General features: G+C 39.4%; 1 protein-coding gene across 2 annotated transcripts in view; it reads right to left on the bottom strand.

Moving 5' to 3' along the window:
• The window catches only part of LOC143858710 (uncharacterized), a 47,060-nt gene that overhangs the window by 7,436 nt on the left and 19,263 nt on the right, over positions 1-20,361 (bottom strand). For both annotated transcript variants that reach the window (XM_077369429.1, XM_077369430.1), the window contains 7 exons: positions 11,555-12,330; positions 11,157-11,279; positions 10,958-11,046; positions 10,634-10,834; positions 6,708-7,112; positions 6,196-6,279; positions 5,662-5,886 (listed from right to left, as the gene is read on the bottom strand). In XM_077369429.1, coding sequence (XP_077225544.1) covers positions 5,848-5,886; positions 6,196-6,279; positions 6,708-7,112; positions 10,634-10,834; positions 10,958-11,046; positions 11,157-11,279; positions 11,555-12,330 — 1,717 coding nt within the window. In that variant the 3' untranslated portion in view covers positions 5,662-5,847. The remainder of the gene's footprint in view (positions 1-5,661; positions 5,887-6,195; positions 6,280-6,707; positions 7,113-10,633; positions 10,835-10,957; positions 11,047-11,156; positions 11,280-11,554; positions 12,331-20,361) is intronic.

Genomic DNA, 20,361 nt, shown 5'->3' with positions numbered 1-20,361 from the left:
ACATATATTTTTGAATTCCAAAGCCTAACACATCAGATCTAAAGGTTTTCACAAAAATCATCCAAGAATTCACCATTTTAACCCAAATTTCCAGCTGAAATATTAAAATTGGCACAACTTCTTCGTTTCTTGGCCAATTTTGGGCCATAATATGCCAAATCGAAGATCTCAACGAGCTCTACACCTCTTCGCGGGAAATTTTCACGAATTCCAACAAAAAATAAATGAAAATGGCAAAAACGAGCCTGGACAACACATAGTTTTGCTATTTTCACATCGAAATTCAACTAGAACTCAAAATCCGAGGTGAATTGCTTTAGATCTTATTATTAGACATGTTTTGATGAATTTTAGCTCTAGGTTGTTAGATCTAACCATTTTCATGCATATTTAGCCTAGATTTGTCATTTTTATGCCAATTTTCAAAAGAAAACTTAAAATAAACTCAAAATCCACCAACTTTGTGTGAGAAACTTTAAATTTTAGCATCTCTTGGACTCTTCTCTTGGATCTTTCCTTGAAAGCTTTTTCTTTTCCTTTTTTCTCTCTCTAGATCTCATTCTTTCTCTCTCTAAAACTCTTTCTCACTCTAGAATCTTCTCTCTCTAGAAATCTCTCTCTCCCTCTCTAGAAAACTCTCTCTCTCTCCAAAAGAGATTAAGAACCCTCATTTCTTCCAAATGAGAGCTCAAATGCTCTATTTATAGAGTTTTTCCTTAATTTTTACCCCCATTAGTTTATAGGACAACCCCTTTCCAAAAAAATTACTTTGGTTTTGGTTGCAAAAGGGTGGCAAATTGAAAAATGGTTTAATTAAAAATTAACTAAAAGAAACTTTTCGCCCCTTAAGTTACCTTGGACAACCCCCTATTCATGTATATGTTGTATTTTAACTAAATGATAAGTATTTTCAAATAAAACTTTTCATGGGCGACTTTACAGGGATAATGCACCCCACTTTCTGCTGTAGTGTAAAAACTGGCTGGCTTACAGGATATTTCACTCATCTTTTGCACTATCTAACTCGGCTCGTTTTATTAGGCAATTCTTGGCAGATTTTGACGAAATTTTACGGGGACCTACTTGGGATCCTAAGCTACTCTAGGGTACAATTTGGGACTCTAATTTACTAGTTTACTAGGGTTTTTATTCAAAACAAAAGTTTAAGGTTCAGTCAAATTGGAGTATCTACACATAGGAGTGAGATGATCATAGGAGACGACATAAGAAATGAGGTGACAGGTCGTATGAGATGCAATCAATGAATCCACTGACCCACCAGAAGGGGGTAAAAGAGGTACCTGAGAGGTGGAAGACGGGATCGTTGGCTATGACGGTGCTGTTAGAGTAGGTGCCCAAAAAATCAGTGTATTTCGCATGTTAATCAATAAAAATTTCTTTTCATGACAGTTAATAGGTACAAAAGATTAAATATGTGTGATATAATACTTGTTATTGACACGTATTTATCCTTAGGTAGCAAAGTAGAAAACCCATGCAGAGGATTCACAGATGCTAGGGAGCAAGGAGATATGGGATTCCGGTTCTTTGCAGACCTTAATAGTTCCTAGTTGGGGTTGAGGTTGGACACCTCCTCCTGTATACAACTAGCATCTATCCTGTCTACAAGCACGAGATGTGGAGTGACTTATCTCAATCACTTGGGTAGTGGACCCTAAGCAAGATAGAATGGGCACGACAATGAGATTGCGTACTGAATATGATCACATTAGAATGGCTTGTGGATAAGAGACAATTGAGCTATTTTACCTGACATGACCTTTTACATGTCCTTTGACCTGAGGGGTCATATTGGTTTGTTGATGAGTCTCTCATTTTTTGTCTATCTAACTGCGATTCTGTTGGAGTTACCATAGGGTAGTTTTGGAGTGTTGGACAAACCTTCGAGGTCTCCACCTATTTTATATGATAACATCTACGGTTTTGGTCAGAGCAATAGGCCTAGAAAAATACTTGGCCAAGTGGTTTGATAAAGTATTTATCAAAAGAATTTCACAAAATAAGTTTTGAAATGGTTTTAGCAAATGCATTTGCGGGCCAACACTGCTTGACTGAAAGGTATACCGTGAGTGAGCCCAGGAGGTAGTTGATGTCCCACCCCCGTAGGACTAAACTCGGTAGATGTGGACATGGAGAAAGGACTTGCACATTTGATGTAATTAGGGGTATGATGATTTGACGGTTATCTTCAGGGTTACGTCTCGATGGAGGCCACTGACTCAATGCGATTGTAGCATTGGCTACGGAGCAATAATCGCAGTGGTGCCCACTTGTGGGTTCTGCAGGATCTACCGTCGCATCCCTGCTTCGATCCCACTCACTACTCGATTGACCTATTATAATCTATTAGATAAATGTCCCGCATTTATTTAGTTGCTTACATGAACTAGTTTCGTGGCATTGGATGCATTGAAAGGATATACACAATGTATATAGTGTATATACACTATGGGATACATTGGGAATACCAAAATGGTTAAGTATCAACCATAAAGGTATTTTAGGAATATCATAAATTATATTGGAGCTTTAATCCTATTGGATAGGATTGGATTGCATTAATTTAATTGGGAATTAAATGTGAAATGCAACGGGAATTTGAATTGGATAAGTGGACCCACATGGGACAAATTTGGGTGGGACCCATTGCCACATGCCCCATGTGCTGTGACATTATCAATTTGGAATTCAAATAATATTTAGAATATTATTGCTTGATTTGTTTTCTCAAATTAAAGCAACACATGTGAAATTGGAAAGAGAGAGAAAGAAGAAACAAACAAAAATTGAAAACTTGGGAACCACATGGGCAACCAAGGGTTATTTGCAAAGCAAGCAAACCCTTGGGGGACATCCCATATGGGTCTCCCTAATTGGGGTTGCTTGCTTTGCCCAATTGGAGCTTCCAATTGTGGCTAGTTTCCATGTTTTTTGAGATTTCTCTATAAACTTTGGATTGTGCATATAGAAATTGAGAACTCTATAAATATAAGACATATTGCTGGAGTTTTATGAGCTCTTCCATAATTCCATGTGCTAGAAATTGGTAGAGACGCCCCAAAATCTTTCTCTTCTTCCCCTTCAATTCCATCAACTAGTTTTGTTTTTTCTAGTTCAAAGACAAACATCCAACCAAGCTCCATTCTCTCTTCCTCTCAACTTCTTCTCAATCCCCATCTCTATGTCAATCTAACATGATATCAGAGCCATGTAGATTAACTCTTCTTCATCCTCAAAACTCTAACCCTAACCTATCTTAACCCTAACCCTAACTACTATCTGCGAGAACCCTAACCCTAACCCTAACCCCACCCTTGTTTGCCGTAACCCCACTCCGACCCCTCTTGTTTGCCGTAACCCTCCCCAGCCCTCCCTGCTTACCATAAAACCCTACGCCCCTGGTATTCCGTAACACCCCAGCCTTCCCCCTAGTATTCTGTAACCCTAACCCCCGCTTACCGTAACACCCCACCCCGCTGGTATTCCGTAATCCCCCCCAGCCTCCCCTTGCTTACCGCAACACATACCCCCTGGTATTCCGTAATCCCCCCAACTTCCCGCGACCCCCCTCCTCCTCCTCCTCACCCTATGTATGTGCCGTGGTCCTTTTCCCTCTGATTTTTTGAGGATTCATATGGCTTGATTGTGGAGGGATAGCCGTTTCTTGATTGTTTCTTGGTGGTTACTTCGTATTCGTGGTGGTATTAATGGTTTTTAGTTGGTGGTGATAGCTGGTCTTGTGATTGGTAATTTGATGCTCTTCGTGTTTGGTGTTTTGGACATTTTGGATGTTGGTTGGCTCGTGGTGGTTGTTCGAATTGATTGTTGCTTGTGGTGATGTGTCTGTTGATTGCCGTAGTACTTTGATGGTTGAAGTGACTATTGATTTGTGTGTTCGGTGGTTTTATTGGTGCTCTGTGTTATTAATACTAAGCAGAGAGTTTTCCCGTATGATGTTGCTTGTGGTTATTCGGGTTTGTGCTTCGACTATACTTGTGGTGGCCTAATATTGTGTTGTTGGATCTTTAATTGTTTTTTCTTTCTTGTTTTCCTCAGTCTCTCCCATTCAATAATTGTTTATGGAACCCACTGACACATCTTCGCCGCCGATGGCGTCCTTGAAAACTGATGTGGTTTCTTCCTCTGCCATTGACCTCCTACTGGCTATTCTCATGCGGAAGCCCCTCTTCAGATGACTTCGATTCGATTGGATGGGAAGAATTATCCTCCCTGGAGGAGAGCCATTCGTACTTATCTTCTTAATCGTGGCAAAGTATGTTTTCTGGAGCGTCCTCCTCCGCCCACCAAGGATTCCTCCTTTGAAAGATGGGAACAGGAGGATGTTGTAGTCCGATCCTTTCTTCGGAGTTGTATGGATTCTCAGGTGGCAGCGAATATGATGTTTCTTGAATTTTCTAAGGAAGTTTGGGAGTATGCTGCAACCTTGTATTATGGGGCTAATAATGTTGCACGAATGTGTGAACTGTTCTCTGACTGGTTAGGATTCCAGAGTGGTGAGATGTCTCTTTCAGACCATTTTAGCTTTTATCAGGCTCTTTGTCAGTAGTTAGATTTACTCATGCCCTTTACTGCCGATCCTGTTGAGCTTGCATGCCGCTAGGAGGAGATGCGCGTAGTTCGATATATGGATTCTTTAGGGCCAGATTTCTTGCAGTTCTGCTAGCAGATTGTAGGTTCTTGTAGCTTGCCATCACTTCAAGAGACATTTTCTCGGGTTCAGCGTATGAGGGCTCTTCCGACGCCAAATAATACTCTTGATAGCTTTGCCCTTGTTACCTCTTATGGTACTGATCGTAGTTGAGGATCTGGCCATGCCGCTTGGGGTCGTGGCCGAGGTCGGGATGTTACTGGACGAGGCCGTGGTCGGGACTCTTAGAGTGGTCGTGGTCGTGGGTCTCGATTCTGTACTCACTGTAGGTTGGAGGGCCACAACATTGATTACTGTTATGACTTACATCCAGAACTCCGTCCTTCACGACCTACTACTTCTATTGCTACATCTGATGGCTTTGGTTCTGCTCTTGCTACTCCTGCCACTTTGCCTACTGCTGATCAGATGGTAGTTGGGCCATTGCATGTGAGAATTTTAATATCAAGGAGGTTTGAACTCAGGATCTTTGCTTTGATACCATGTGAAACAACCAGTTTCTCCAAATGCTTAAGCCATTGGAGATGGCATTATTTAATCTTTTATATTTTAACAGGAAATAATGCAATTATACATGCCATAATGTTAATAAAAGTGAAGATAGAACATCCACATAAATGCCCGAATGGCACGCCAAAGTCAAAAGGAAAGTAACCACATCAAAGCAATGCAATATTACTTGGACGAATGCCTTTTGTACTTCAGGCCCTCTATACAGCTACTGGTGACCAGTATAAGTTGATTCTTTTGCTTTTGAGTTTCAGAGTACACGATAACAAAAATATACTCTAAGAACATATTCTGGACAGTTTGGGAAAAAAAAAGAACATGATATTGGAACTTTTTTTTTTGCAAGCTCAGGTAGTTCTATCATTTCATGCATGAACTAAGCGCAATCATTAACTTTCCCTAAAATATAGTCATATCATCCTAATTTGGAAACAAAGAATAATATTAAAAAAACAACTTACCTTGCAAAAATTCAGAAAAGATTGAAATGACGAATTTGATCATAACAAGCCCAGAGAACTGGATTTGTCAATACCAACTTCATATCCCGCTTTCACCGAAATGCACGAAGACAGACGCAACATTTAGCATTTCAGCATGGCACAAAAGAAAATGAGGAATGGTGCACTTGTATACTCTTCTTCCAGTCATTGCTCTGAATTTCCAGTGCTCGTCTGCTTGATGAGCTGGTCAAAACACGACGAGTTTCAAAACAGGCTTCACCAAAAGCAGTAACTGCCAAGATGAAACAGGCAAACAAACATACATACAGTAAAAGGAATTCAAGAATGATAGTCCAGACATTCGTGCATCATGATTGGCTCATTGCAGTGGGACCACAGGCATGGAATATGAAGATTTTGTTAATGGTCCAACTGAAATGTGGAAATCATGATGCCACTATAACGCATCTGATTTTTTTTCATCTGTCTATATCATTCCCCGATGACATAACATTCTAGTCAAACAGAAAAGAAACTCATTGTGAACTCCACCTTATAGAAGTACTTTTTCCGTAGTTTGATGGCCATGCGTATGCATCTTTTCACTTTTATTTTAAGCATGTTATCATTGAACATCTGCAAAAAGTTAAACAAGGGCAGCAGTATGTCAATTATTTAAAGCCCAAAGCAAATACAAAAAGATGGAATCTATACAAAATAAATTATTCTTTTCAGGCGTGCAACACTTGCATAGATTATGAAGTATTCATCAACTTCTAACACCAAGAGAGCATTTGGTTGACAGAAAAAAGTTGGAGAAGTATAAATGGAAATGCTAGCCAACCGTTGCAACAGTATGTGAAACTTCCAGAAGAAAATGGCACCCAGAAGAAAATGATTGTTACCCAAACATTGAAAATTGGGTTTTGTACGTGAAACAACATTTTAATATTAAGTACACAAGTTGTGCATCCTATATGTACCAATGCCATACGTTGTATAACACACCAAAATTATATTTTCAAATAAAATCATAGACCTCACAGATGAAAAAATATGCCCACCTTGATGAGATCATCAATTGAATGAGTTTCCCTAATGATTTTTTGGCGGTTGATGATGAGAATTGCAGCTACACAGAAGACAGGCAATTCATCATCCTCATTCCTTGTCATCGATGAAGTTATGGTGAAGGAATGCATGCGGCCATGCCTAGCCCAGAAACTAGCCCTCGTCAAGCCACAAAAGGGATGATTTGAAATGGATCTTGCACCATTGCTATCAGCTGTCAAATGTTCTACATTGCTGCATTCAGATTGTGCACCATTTGAATTCCTTTTACCATTCTCCAAGCTTTCTAACACTATTTCCGCATCAGAATCCCTTGGAAGCTGTAAAACCAGTGGCTCAAGACAGTTCTCCTCTAATTCCCGACCAATCGCTTCATCAAAATCAGCAGCCCACATCATCTGAATTAAAGAACGGAGAGTTACACGAGGCATCAGTTTCGCACAAAATACTACATCGACCTATATTTAAGTGAAACCAATGATACAGATAATGTGAAATGCTAATCCAACTTTAATACTACAATTAGATATTTGGCACGTGCTCAAAGACGCATGCACACGCATGCACACACATACATACACACAGGTCACAGGCACACACACCCACATAAGCATGCATGTGTAATCAATCTTGAATTCAGAACTGTGTTGCGTATAAGAATGTTTAATCCTAGTTTCCCATTGCAACTTCTTTAAACAAACCATCCATTCCATCTGCACAATTAGCAAAGTTGAATTCCTCAAACAACTTCAAAATAATTATGCCTTAGGGGCAATAATCTACAAAGAAAACCAAGGTTCCTATGATTAACTAAATCAAACCATAACACTTCAATGTGATTACCTACGATTACCTATATGAAACCATTTTAACAATCCTACGATTACCCATATCGAACCACAACACTTCAATGTGATTTTTTCTTGAAATGAGTGCCCTTGCATCTAATTAGACATAAAGGACTTCTTGATAGTCCCTACAATTGGGAACATGCCTTCCATATCCAGAAAGGGGCATGCCATAATAGGCAAATTTTGACACACCCACCTAGAATTAGGAACCTATGCAGAGGGCCCCACACCCTGATCACTACTTTCCCTTTGTGTCTTCAAAGAAAGACCACAGGGAGAGTGCCAATGGAAGCCATGCCATCTTTCAGATTTTCATATTATTCTGGTCCTGTGTCCAGCTCCAAATACTAGTCGCAGTTTTTGTTTCCTACAAAAATAAATTCCTCTATATTTCCAACGCAATGGCTGAAGAGGATCTTGGCACGACAAATGGCATTGTTTGTCATGAAGCACCTTACTGCCATGCTTCGTAAGATTCACATTCAAAAGCAAATTTGATTTGTTCAGCAGACATCAATGGCAGTGGCCCAGTTGTTGAGGTAAATATGAAGAATAAGGTGAAAAGGAGAAGAGAAGTAAGAAGTTATTTTGGAAGAAGAAAAATCACTCCAATTCATGACTTTTATATTAATTATGTTCAATAATTACAAAAGTTTAATTAATGAAATAATAGACAATACATATTATAAAATCTAATTATTGAAATGTCACTACCACCGACATTCTCCATAAATAAGGTGAATTGACATCGATCATTCCTAGCTTGCTAGTGTTTATCTGATGCTGTTTTCTAGGCTTTGGTAAACACATCTGAAAGCTGATCTATAGTGAGAACGTATGGAGCAGTAATCTCCTTCGCTTCCACCTTCTCAAGAACAAAATGGCAATCTACATCTATGTGTTATGTTCTCTCATGCTCCTTCATTTTATGAAACACCGGATTGCTAGCAATATAGGTCGCAGCCTGATTATCATAAAACATCTTACTGGCTTGCACCAACTCTTCCATAGTGTCTACAACCATATCAAATTACATGTTGTGTGGGCCATTGCATGACTCTCTACCTCTGCACTGGATCGTTCAGCCATGTTTTGCTTCTTGTTGCACCACGTAACTATATTTACTCCAACAAAAAGTACAATAATCCATGGTTGAACGTCTATTAGAAGGTGACCCAAGCCCATCCACATCCAAAAACTATCCAATCTCAAGTGATTGCTTTTCTTGAAAATAATTCCTTTGCCCGGTGAATATTTTAAGTAACTCATTATACATCAAACTGCTTCCCAATGATCAACAGTTGAACTATGCATAACTGACTTACAATACTCACAGGAAAAGTAATGTAAGGGTGTGTAACCGTCACCCTATAACCATCCTAACAAGACGAAGATATGTGTCAGGATTGTGATACAAATCTCCCTTACCCTTTTATAGGTTCACATTGAGTATCAACAGGATTTGACCCTAACATACCTATCTCTGAAAAAAAGATCAGTTACATACTTCCTTAGCTATGAATTGATGCCGAGTTTTGAATGGAGACTTCAATGCCAAGGAAGCAATGTAGTTGTCCCAGATCTATTGTCTACACATGTTCTTGCAAATACCTTTTCCCAGCACATTTTTTTCCTTTGGTCATTCCCAGTAACAACAATGTCTTCTACAAATACAGCTAAAATGACAATGTTACTCATCTTTCACCATACAAATACTGAGTGGTCCACGACTATGATGAAAACTGAACTTGGTAACAATAAAACTAGATTTATCTAACCAAATACGAAGAGACTGTAATCAAACCACAGGTTTAGAATGGTGGGAATGCTAGGAGTAGGTTTTTGAACGATGGGGGAGTAGTGTTTAGGTCTCTTAGGATTTCCGAAGGGTGGGAATAGAGATTAGGGTGTCCGAAGGACATAGGGAGGGAATTAGGGTTTAGGGTTGGGGTTTTAGTTTTTGAGATGAAAGGGATTATGTAGCATGGGGTTTTCAAATATGGAGGGAATTAGAGTTTTAGGCATTCAAACTCTTCCATAAGGGTCTAAATCCTATTTTTGTTGCACTCAAAGTCCTCAAATGGCTCCATAAATGAAACTGGTGAAGCTAATTCAATTGAATAAGATGAAAAAACAACACCAGTCAATACTGCACAGAGGGACTTCAAATGAGGATATGCTACCTTTCTGCCCCATTAACTGACAGGAAGAACGGGCATGGAGAAAAACATAAAAGTTGTCCAATTTATCATATAAATTATTTAATATCCATCTCAGTTCATTTTCTATTTCCAATAAAGACCAGAAACTCAATCGGGATATTTTTCTATTTTGGCTAGATGGAATGAAGTTTAAACAACTGACCTCAATGTTATAAATGGAATGAAATAGGATTATGCGCCCCCATTTTGACGCGATTTGACGTCAAAGTGTTAAAGTCTGCCCACCATTCACGTTAACAGGGGAGGGGGAGGGGGGCATAATCCTACAGGGGGGCGAAAAAATCATTTCTGTTTAGAAACTGGTGCAATTCAGAGAACTCTGATCAGCTTTCACATCCCACTCACACATCTTCTCTTCTTATGAGTAGGCAGACAGCCCAAGGCAGGTAGATCTTAATACTGTCAGCCAAATGATTTTTTTTTTAAAAAGGTCTGTCAGCCAAATGATACTACCATGCTTCTCCATGTGAGAAGTCCCGAGTTGTAAATTTTTGTCAAAGAAACAGGCTAATATAGAAAAGGTCCATAACAGCCAGTCCTTAACCATTTTGGCCTCCTGAATTGTTTATATCAAGACTAAAACCAAAAAAATCAACAGCTTGGGGCCACATGTGCCATGTGTAGGCCAACCCTAAAAAAAAGGGGCCACACGTGAGGGGGTGTTAAAGTATAAGAAATCAAATAACACCAGCTGCCATGTGTAGGCCAACCCTAAAAAAAAGGGGCCACACGTGAGGGGGAGTGTTAAAGTATAAGAAATCAAATAACACCATCTCCAACAGCTTAAGCTTTTGGAGTAATTGGTAGTTTCACAAACTTCAATTACAACGGCTAAGGAATACGAACCTCCCACATACAAAGCACCTCGCTGAAGGTCAATTCCCGGCGGAAAAGCACCAGAAGCATTCGGAAAGCAAAATGAAGGCTTTCAGCACCTATTTTTGACAAATGTGTGAACATTTCGGTATCCGTCAGTTCTAAGATCCTCCATAGTGCTTGCAACTGCTTCATTACTCCAGTTGGTCCTTCCATCTGGAAATTTTCTCGCTGGTAAAGATGCAAAAGAGGTGTGTTAATCTGAGGGATAAACAAAATCATCCAGTCCTAGATAAATGAGTAAATATAGAGCAAATCAATGTAGTTTGTTTTTCCTTTTAACTATGGGGATACCATTCTCCGTAGAAGCATCTCAAAGCACCAAAATGCATCTGCATTATCCTCATAAAGGACGACAAAAGGAGACAGCAAATCACTCATACCTAAAATAAGATTTACAGTTATGAATTTAAATCCTTAAAGCTTACATCAGCTAAATTGATCTCGTCTGCCTACAAGAAAACTAATAATTCAGAAAGGACAGAAGGATAACCTTGGCAGTATCCAGTAGCAGGGTCAACCCATGCATAAACGGCAAGAATATCTGACATTCGAGCCATATTTTTGGTATCTCCATAAAATTCAAGATGGCTATCTGTTCTCACCACGTCGACAACTGAAATGGCACTGCATTTTGTCAGCATGAAAAACTAGTAAAATGAATATTAACATGGAATACGAAATGCTACCATGTCTACATTGGAATATAAGATCATGGTTTTAAATTTCGGCAGGGACTGAAATTTAAAACATAAACCGAAATTTCGGCCAAAATTATAAGATTTACAACGAAATTTCCACTGAAACTGAAATTGCCACTGAAATTTTGTTTTCAGCTGAGGCCGAAACCGAAATTTCAAACCTTTAAGAGAACATAAACACTTGGATTACCAATTCGGTGAAGAGTCCAGAGCCAGTCAGAAACTCTATCTTCACTGGCAGTCACACCATTGGATGTGGTTGCATTTATCATGGCTGCTTCTGGTACATCTGATATTCCCAATCTGCTCTCTATTTCATTTTTATATTCCAACTTTTTTGACTCCATTTCTTCCCCTTGGACTTCGGAAGCAAACATTTCAATCTCACCATTACTTGCGTGCAAGACATTAATAGATGGTATGGTATTTGATTCCATAATTAGGTCTATATTGTTATCAATTTGGAAACTATGCATGGGTCCATCCTCCAATCTAAATGTTTGTTCTATCTCATCCCTACTACTCTTTTGGAACAAATTTGTCACGGGTAGAGGAGGAAAATCAAAATAGCTCTCAATTGCATATTGCAATCCATGTAATTTTCTTCCTGGTTTTGAAGAAATGCCATTGTAACAACTAGAAGAGGGCATAGCAGATGATGAGTCATACGCTGCACTATCGGTGCTTCCCCTAACACTGACAAGGTCACCTGAATCACTTGAACTTTCTCTTTGGCATGCAAATGATGAACCTGTACAATCATTACTCGAACAAGCATACGCCTCTATTCTGTTAGAAGCATCTTGACAAGCTCGCCCACTTTTAGATTCTACTTCCTGGTTACCATTATCTTTAGACAAAGTCCTCATATCCATTACTTTGGACCCAACAAGATGGGCGAGGGTTCCAGTGCCAATGCTTGAATGCATCTTTTGACACTGCATGACTAATTCCGTGTACCGCTCCCTGCATTGAAAGATTCCAAAAGACCCTCCTTTAGTCAACAATTAATTTAGGAAAATTGACTAGATAATTTGACACAAAGTTCAAAAACATGCATGTTTGACCTGGACTCAGCCTAGTCGACTCAGCTTTGGCCCTAGCCTACAAGAATACTTGCTAAGTCCATAAATAATGTGTTTTTAAAGCTCAGAGGAGCTTTCCATTGACTACGGTGAGACGATATCCATGTAGTCCCCTTTTAAAGTCTCCAGACTTTTTTCAGTCTTTTCAATTGACTAATTCAACTCAGCAAAAAAAAAAATTTATCGAGACTCTGGACAAGTTCTAAGTTCTAACTGGAGCCCGTTTCCTAAACCTCTGGTGTTAATGGGGCAGCCAATGTTTTCAAAATACAAGCAAAAACAAACATCAATCTTTTCAAAATTACAAGATTGACTAGTTAACAACAATAAATATCACAAAAAAAAAAAAAAACTAGTTACCAACAATGTTTTCAAAATTACAAGATTAGCTTGTCACCAACTGTTAACTTACCAACTTCTCCAAAAGCTTAAGCTGTTGGAGAAAGGCGTTATTTATCATTTATATTTTAACACTCTCCCGCACGTGTGGTCCACTTGGCAAACACGTGGCACATGTGGTCCCACCTTGGGCCGACCATAGCATGTGGATTTTTGCTATCTGGAAGGCTTGAACTCGAAACCTTTGGCTCTGATACCATGTTAACTTACCAACTTCTCCAATAGCTTAAGCTGTTGGAGAAAGGCGTTATTTATCATTTATACTTTAACACTCTCCCGCACGTGTGGCCCACTTGGCAAAAACGTGGCACATGTGGTCCCACCTTGGGCCGACCATAGCATGTGGATTTTTGCTATCCGGAAGGCTTGAACTCGAAACCTTTGGCTCTGATACCATGTTAACTACCAACTTCTCCAAAAGCTTAAGCTGTTGGAGAAAGGCGTTCTTTATCGTTTATACTTTAACACCAACCAACTTGACTCAGTATTGATCTTAATAGTGTCAATATAAAATTCTAAAAACTCAGCTGAGATAAAGGTAAACGTGGCCTAGAGGCCCTAGACCATAGTTACTAGGGTCGGAAATGAATTCGGGAAATGAAACTTGAAACGGAAACGGGAAACGCATGAAAAAAAATACAGGGGAAACGAGAAACAATAGAAAATCGTACGAGAAACGTCTTAGGAAATGATGTGTTTTTTCCAAAATGATTTTCGCAAGTTCCACACATTTTTCCTACACGTTTCATATGCACTTTCTACGAGTGTTGCATACGTTTCTCACGCGTTCACACATTTTTCACATAAGTTTTCCATAGGTTTCCCATGTGTTTCAAACACATTTCTCCAATTTTGTATCATATTTTGGAAACGTTTCCAAAACGTGTTTCCCTCATTTTAGGGGAAACGAGTTTCCCAACCGCGAGAAACGCATTTTATGGGAAACGAGTTTCCCACCCACCCAAGGAGTTTCCGGCAACTATGCCCTAGACAACAAAAAATTAACTTGACTAAAACAATTAAATGAAAACCAGGGTAGTCCAAGATTTGAGCAATGACAAAACAGTGTTATCAGCATCATATAACATAAAGGTCGCCAACAAAGATGTAAAAGTTGAGAAATTATTTCCATTTGACACGCTACTACTTGTTTAGAACAAATTTATGCATGAAGGAAAACATGCAAACATATTGAGATCAAATTTCCCTCTTTAAAAGAGATTTTATCAGTTTAGTGAAGCCGTACAATTATTGGTTTTGCCACTGTTAAATAATATGTAAGGGTAGTTTAGGTATTACTTGTAGTCTTAGGGGTATAGTAGTAATTGTACATTGGATGCCCTATTTGGGCCTATATATACATCATTTACATGAGGAGCTCCCTGTGGGGAGACTCTCCATATCTTCATTCCTCTTGTTCTTCCTCTCTTCAAACCCTAACTCCATTTCTAACATGGTATCAGAGCTTCAGGGTTGTTCCTAGGGAAGAAAGAAAAGAAGAAGAGCTCTCATTCACGCCATCTCCAATCTCTCACATGTAAACTCTCTCGCTCTCTCTTTCTCAGCGTTGTTGTACTACCCCTTTTCCCTTTTTTTTTGGTTTTTGTTTATTCAAAATCCGTAAATCTCTCCCTATTTTAGAAAATCCCTAAGATCTCTCTTCTCTCTCGGCGGTTTCTCTCACCTCTTTCTTGTGCGCAAAACCCATTTGGGTTTGCCGTAAACCCCAAATCTCCTTGGAATCTCTCCCTATCACTCGCCCTCTCTGCTCGTATTGTCTCTTTTCTTTTGCCATATTTACTCTCTCTCTCTCTCTCTCTCTCTCTCTCTCTCTCTCTCTCGTTTGGATTGCCATATGGAGTGTTGTCTTGTTGTCCTTCATCCTCATCCTTGTTTCCCCCTCTATATTTGTTGTGTTTCATGTCTTTCGTCTTCCTCTCTAAGGTGCCCACCAAGTATTTGGTGAAATGTCCGAAAGAGATTTGGTGCCTTGGACGTCTTCTTTTTGTTTCAAGTTGAAGGCCTTTGGCTTCAACTTGAGGGGGAGTGTTGTCTATTGTTGTCATCTCTTTCTTTCAATTGTTTTTTTATGTCTTTTGTGTTGATGTCATCTCTTTCTTTACATTGTCTAGCGTTGTCTTCTATGTCTTTTGTGTAGATGTCAAAGGTGCACACCAAGTGTTTGATGAAATGTCTAAGAGAGGTGTAGTGCCTTGTTTGTATTCATTTCTTTGTCTTCTTCTTCAAGGCGCACACCAAGTGTTCGATGAAATGTCAGAGAGAGGTGTGGTGGCTTGTTTGTCTTTGTTTTCATTGCAAGTTGAAGGTATTCAACATTCAACTTGAGGGGAAATATTGGCATGTTCTTCTTGGAGTTATTCCTTTCTCTTGATGTTGTCTTTTTCTTCGTATTGTCTTCTTAGGGGAGTGTTGTTATGTTGTCTTTTCTTGAGGGAGAATGTTATTTTCTTCACTTTATGATCTTCGTTCATCCCCTCGGTGGTTGTTATCTTTTTCCTTGTTGTCTTTTCTAATCTTGTCCAGGCTCATGTAGTGTCGCTCGAGGGGGAGTGTTATTGTGTTCTCCTTATGTTCTTCATCATATGTCTTCTCTTGCAGTAGTTTTATGCATTAGTTTTCGGCTTTATGCCTTATCTCTTCGTGTTGTCCAGCTTTATGCATTATCTCTCTTACAGGCGTCGGCTTCGTTTTCCTGTCGACCTCTCTCTTTTTTTTTTTTTAGGTGATGGTGTCCCCACCGTTGGTCGGCTCTCTTACAGGCGGCGGCGGCTTCGTTTTCCCGTCGACCTCTCTCTGAGAGATGGTGTCCCTATCGTTGGTCGGCTCTCTTACATGTGACGCCTTTGTTTTCCAGTCGAACTTCTTTACGGGTGGTGGTGGCCCCATCGTTGATCGGCTCTCTTACAGGTGACGGCTTCGTTTTTCCGTTAACCTTCTTTCCGGGCGATGGTTTCCCCACCGTTGCTCGGCTCTGTTCAGGTGACGGTTTCCATGTTGACCTCTCTTCAAGCGACGATGCTCATGCTGTTGACCTTGTTATCAGTTGATGGTTTTCCCATCGTTGGTTGGTTATCTTTCTCCTTCTTGTCTTCTTCTCTTTAGGCGACGGTTTCCGCATCGACTTTGTCTCCAATGGTTTCCCCATCGGTGATTATCTTTTATTAGCGTGGTGCCGCTTAGCTGGTGTTCTTGCTCCTTGTGCTTCACTTTTTCTCATGTGCTTCACTTTTTCTCATGTGTGTGCCTTAGGTATGCCCCTTTTTGTTCGATGGATCGTTGCCATTTACCTGGCGAGGTGTCTCCGTTTGATCCTTCGTGGTTTGCATATCTATTCGTCGGGCTCTCATTCAAGGGGAGGCTCTATCATGATCACTCTAGCCTAGTGCTGCTTCAAAGGGAGCTGTTCCTTTTTTGTGGTCACTGATCTCGATGATTGTATTCTCATGGTGGCCATGATCTTTTATTATGCTTTCATCATGTATTCACCACACCAGCTTGAGGATGATTGTTATACCAGACGGGATGTGTTTATGAGATTATGTACTTTTTGTTAGTTTTAGTTGTTGTTGTAGTTTTCTTTGTACCAAGCTGGAGTTCCACAGCATATGCTAAGGCTGGACATGGTTCGGGTTGGTTCGGTTCTGGGACCCATAACCGAACAATTCCCTATCGGTTCCCAATATTGGGAACCAAAACCGAACCATGAAACCTTGGAACCGAACCAAACCGAACCAGAATCGATCTTGATCGGGTTGGTTCAGTTTGGTTCTGGGTTTACCCAACTTTTTTATTTATTTATTTTCAGCTCCCCTGTCTTCCAAATTCAGCCCCCCCTCTTCTCTTCTTTTTAATGAAAATTAAAAAAAAAACTATTAGTTTTCCTCGCTCAATCCAATAATGGCCCATATTTGCTTAAGTTTGAAAATCTAGCAAATCCCATTTGATATATACTTTCCTCACACACACACACACACACACACACACACACACACACACACACACACATATATATATATATATATATATATATATATATATATATATATATATATATATATATATATATCTTCGGTTCGGTTCTGGGACCTGAGTCCCAGGAACCCAAGCCCAGAACTGAACCGAAAACCAACGGTTCCAAAATTTTGGAACCAGAATCAAACCACATATTTTCAGAACCGAACTAGGCCGGTTCGGTTCGTTTCTTCGAGTTGGACCCGAACCAAATCCACGCCAACCATATACAGTCCAGCTTGAGGGGGAGTGTTGAATAACATCTAAGGGTAGTTTAGGTATTACCTATAGTCTTACGGGTATAGTAGTCATTGTACATTGGATGCCCTATTTGGGCCTATATATACATCATTTACGTGAGAAGCTAGTGTGGAGACTCCATATCTCCATTCCTCTTCTTCTCCCTTCAAACCCTAACTCCATTTCTAACAGCCACTAATTACATCCTTGAGACGAGAAAAACCTATGTTATCAAGGAGATTTCCTACAAGTTACATTTAAAAACTTAACAGAATAAAACATATTGATAGAAACATAGAATAAAGTTTCCATAAGGAAGGGTCTTTGTCTGTTAATCTCGTGAATCTCTTTTGCAAGTTCCAACATTTTAAAAGAAGATTATATCCGATGTGATAGAAGAAGAGAAAGTTAATCACCTCCGAAGAAGAAGAGTAATGATCCTTCAAATAAAAGACACCACAACTTTTCAAGTCACTTCTGATCTGTTAGTAGATAGTCAACATCCAATTTGTATCGTTGCATCCTCAAAAATTACTCCCGAAGGAGAACATCTTCGATCCAATATAAGTGTAAATTTCACTGTTAGATTTCATAAAAGGGACTTTTAGAGAAGAATATTTGTTTCTTATTAATATGCAAGTCACTTCCACGTTTCTGCTATGATTAGTTGTATACAAATGTTGAAATTTTTGATGCTATGTTAGTAGTTTACAAATGTTGGAATTTTATGATGCCTTGTTAAAGGAAAAGAAATTATGGGAAGCAAGGAAATTGCTAAATGATATCTTTAAGATATTGAAAAAAAAGACATGGATGATGTGCCAGAAAAACTGGTAAGAAATAAATGGCATGGGAAATATGATTTGGTGGATTGGGCGGGGGTATGAGTCGTCCAGAAATAATGAAATTCCGAGCCGGCCATGGGTTTTAGCGCACCCCCATGGTGGCAAATACATCCTCTTAGACCATGATGTCAAGAAGCAGAGTGGCCAGTAGGCACGTCGTAAAAAGTCCCTCATGCCCACTACCTGTAGACGAGGGTAGTGGAACATATTGGGGGCAGGACAACAAGCTAAGGAGCTTGATTGTCTTGGATGAGTCGTCTTATGTATTACAAATAATAATAACAAACATAAGTTTCTTACTTGTAAAACGTTGTTTGCCTTGATAGAATAATTGTTACACATTGTTTAAATGCCACAGCATGATCCCTGTTAATGTGCCGGGCTTTCTTTAGAGATGATTGCTGTTACTTGCTCACCTAATGAATTAAGTTGTATGCTTTAAATTCAAAAGTTGTTTAAGTGTGTGTGTTTATTACCAAATGAATCTACTTAGTTCGTTGAACTAACCCCTAAAAAAATCCCCCACATGTTTTGCTACAATTAATGACATTGAGACAAATACTAATGAGGAAATCAAGAATAAAAAGGGGTGTGGAAGAGCGAGGATAGAGTAATTGGTGTGGCCATGTGGCCTTAGCGGCTATTCGTCCTATTCTTAGTTTGTTTTTGTTTTTGGTAATTATGTCAAATCCTATTGTTAGACTCTTCAGTAAGCTTTTAATTGAGTTTTCAAATTTGAACAAAAAACAAATTCTGTCTTTGGTAGCGATTCGGGTTTCTCCGAAAAATCAGGGTCGTTACAGTCACACAAGCCAAAACATGGTTCGTTTGCAAACCGTATCGCTAAAAATGGTGATCCGGATCGCACAACCTCAAATACGGTTTGTTTGCGATGTGGTAAAACAAGAGTCCTACAACCCACACTCACTTTATAGTGGAGTTTGCTTTTGCCTATATATGTAAGGCCTCTAGTCGCCCTTTGAGATTGAATTTTGAATGATATTTCAGCTACAACGGCATCTTAAGCTTTGTAGTTGGATGCTCTGCGTGTGACTCCTAGGAAACCGAGAGAGATTCGAGGTATTTTTCTTCCCCTTTCTCCTTTGGTTTATTCCCTGCTTCAGTTCATGAATTGCTAACCTTTAATCTATGTTTGTTGCTCAAGAAAACAGTTTACCACCCCCTCTAACCCAACCAATCACCAGTTTTGTTCCACCCTTTGTTTCCCAACATATTCCCCAGCTATTGCACAACCGACAACCCCACCTTGATCCTTCTAGATTTCTTTCTTGAACCTGTTCTTGATTTGTTCACAGATCCAGGAATCAGTTCTAAATTATTTTCCTCCAATTCTAAATATTTATCCAAATTCCCTTTGTTCCCTACTAACAACCATAAGCCAAATCCATCTCACATCGACCATCCAACTGTTATTAAGTTCAAAAATATCCCATAAACTAATTCCCTTTCTAGACCTGTCATAATTCTACGAAAGGCCTATAACCCTTTCTAGACCTGTCATAATTCTATGAAAGGCCTCTAGCCTTAGATCCCTTACCATTGTCCCTATCAATCGACCAACCTAATCCCATCTCAAGAATTCATCCCGACAGTCCCTTCGACAGACCCAAATGGTATCAGGGTCACTACCCCCTCCCCCCATGGTCCGTGATCTTGGTGTCACAAGCCAAAACATGGTTTGTTTGCAACCCATATCGCTAAAAATGGTGTGGTTTGTTTGTTACCTAAATCGCTAAAAATAGTGACCCACAGGAAAGAAAGAGAGATGTATGTCAAAATATGCCAAGAGAGAGAGTGCATACCCGAAATGGAAGAACTGCTTTCACCCTTTGAGAGAGTGATATCAACGGGGGCTTTTCGCTCTAACTGATCGGCTTATAATTTACACACAGATATCATGCTATCTCTAGTGTCTTGTGCTCTTGAAATTTCGACATTTCCCTTGTTGTTCAGGCTCACCAAACTTTCGGTTGATTATGATTCCGTACTCTTTCCTCATAAAGTTCACTTCATTTTTCATTTTCCACTACTGTCCAATCCCCTTATTTTGCATTGGAATCCATACAAGCGATAAGAGATATCAGATAATTCAGATTATAGATTTAACCAATCTTCAAGTGAATCTCCTCAGTTTGTGATTAATATCGAACATCCACAAGATCCACCACCTCTTAAGAATTCAAAGCAATTGCGGCCCATTTTCTAAAGAAAATGGAATTCTATATAATAATAATATTAATAATATATATATATATATATATAGATAGAGAGAGAGAGAGAGAGAGAGAGAGAGAGCCGGAGTGACCCGAATTAGTGCTTCAAAGCTATTCATGACTCTAAATATCGAACTAACTAAGCTTATGTCCACTGTACCA

The sequence above is a fragment of the Tasmannia lanceolata genome, unplaced genomic scaffold (genome assembly GCF_043159265.1).
Source record: "Tasmannia lanceolata isolate RefF3 unplaced genomic scaffold, GAP_Taslan_0.1 ptg000026l, whole genome shotgun sequence".
In the NCBI taxonomy this organism is placed as follows: Eukaryota; Viridiplantae; Streptophyta; class Magnoliopsida; order Canellales; family Winteraceae; genus Tasmannia; species Tasmannia lanceolata.
This window is presented reverse-complemented; position numbering and strand designations above follow the sequence as displayed.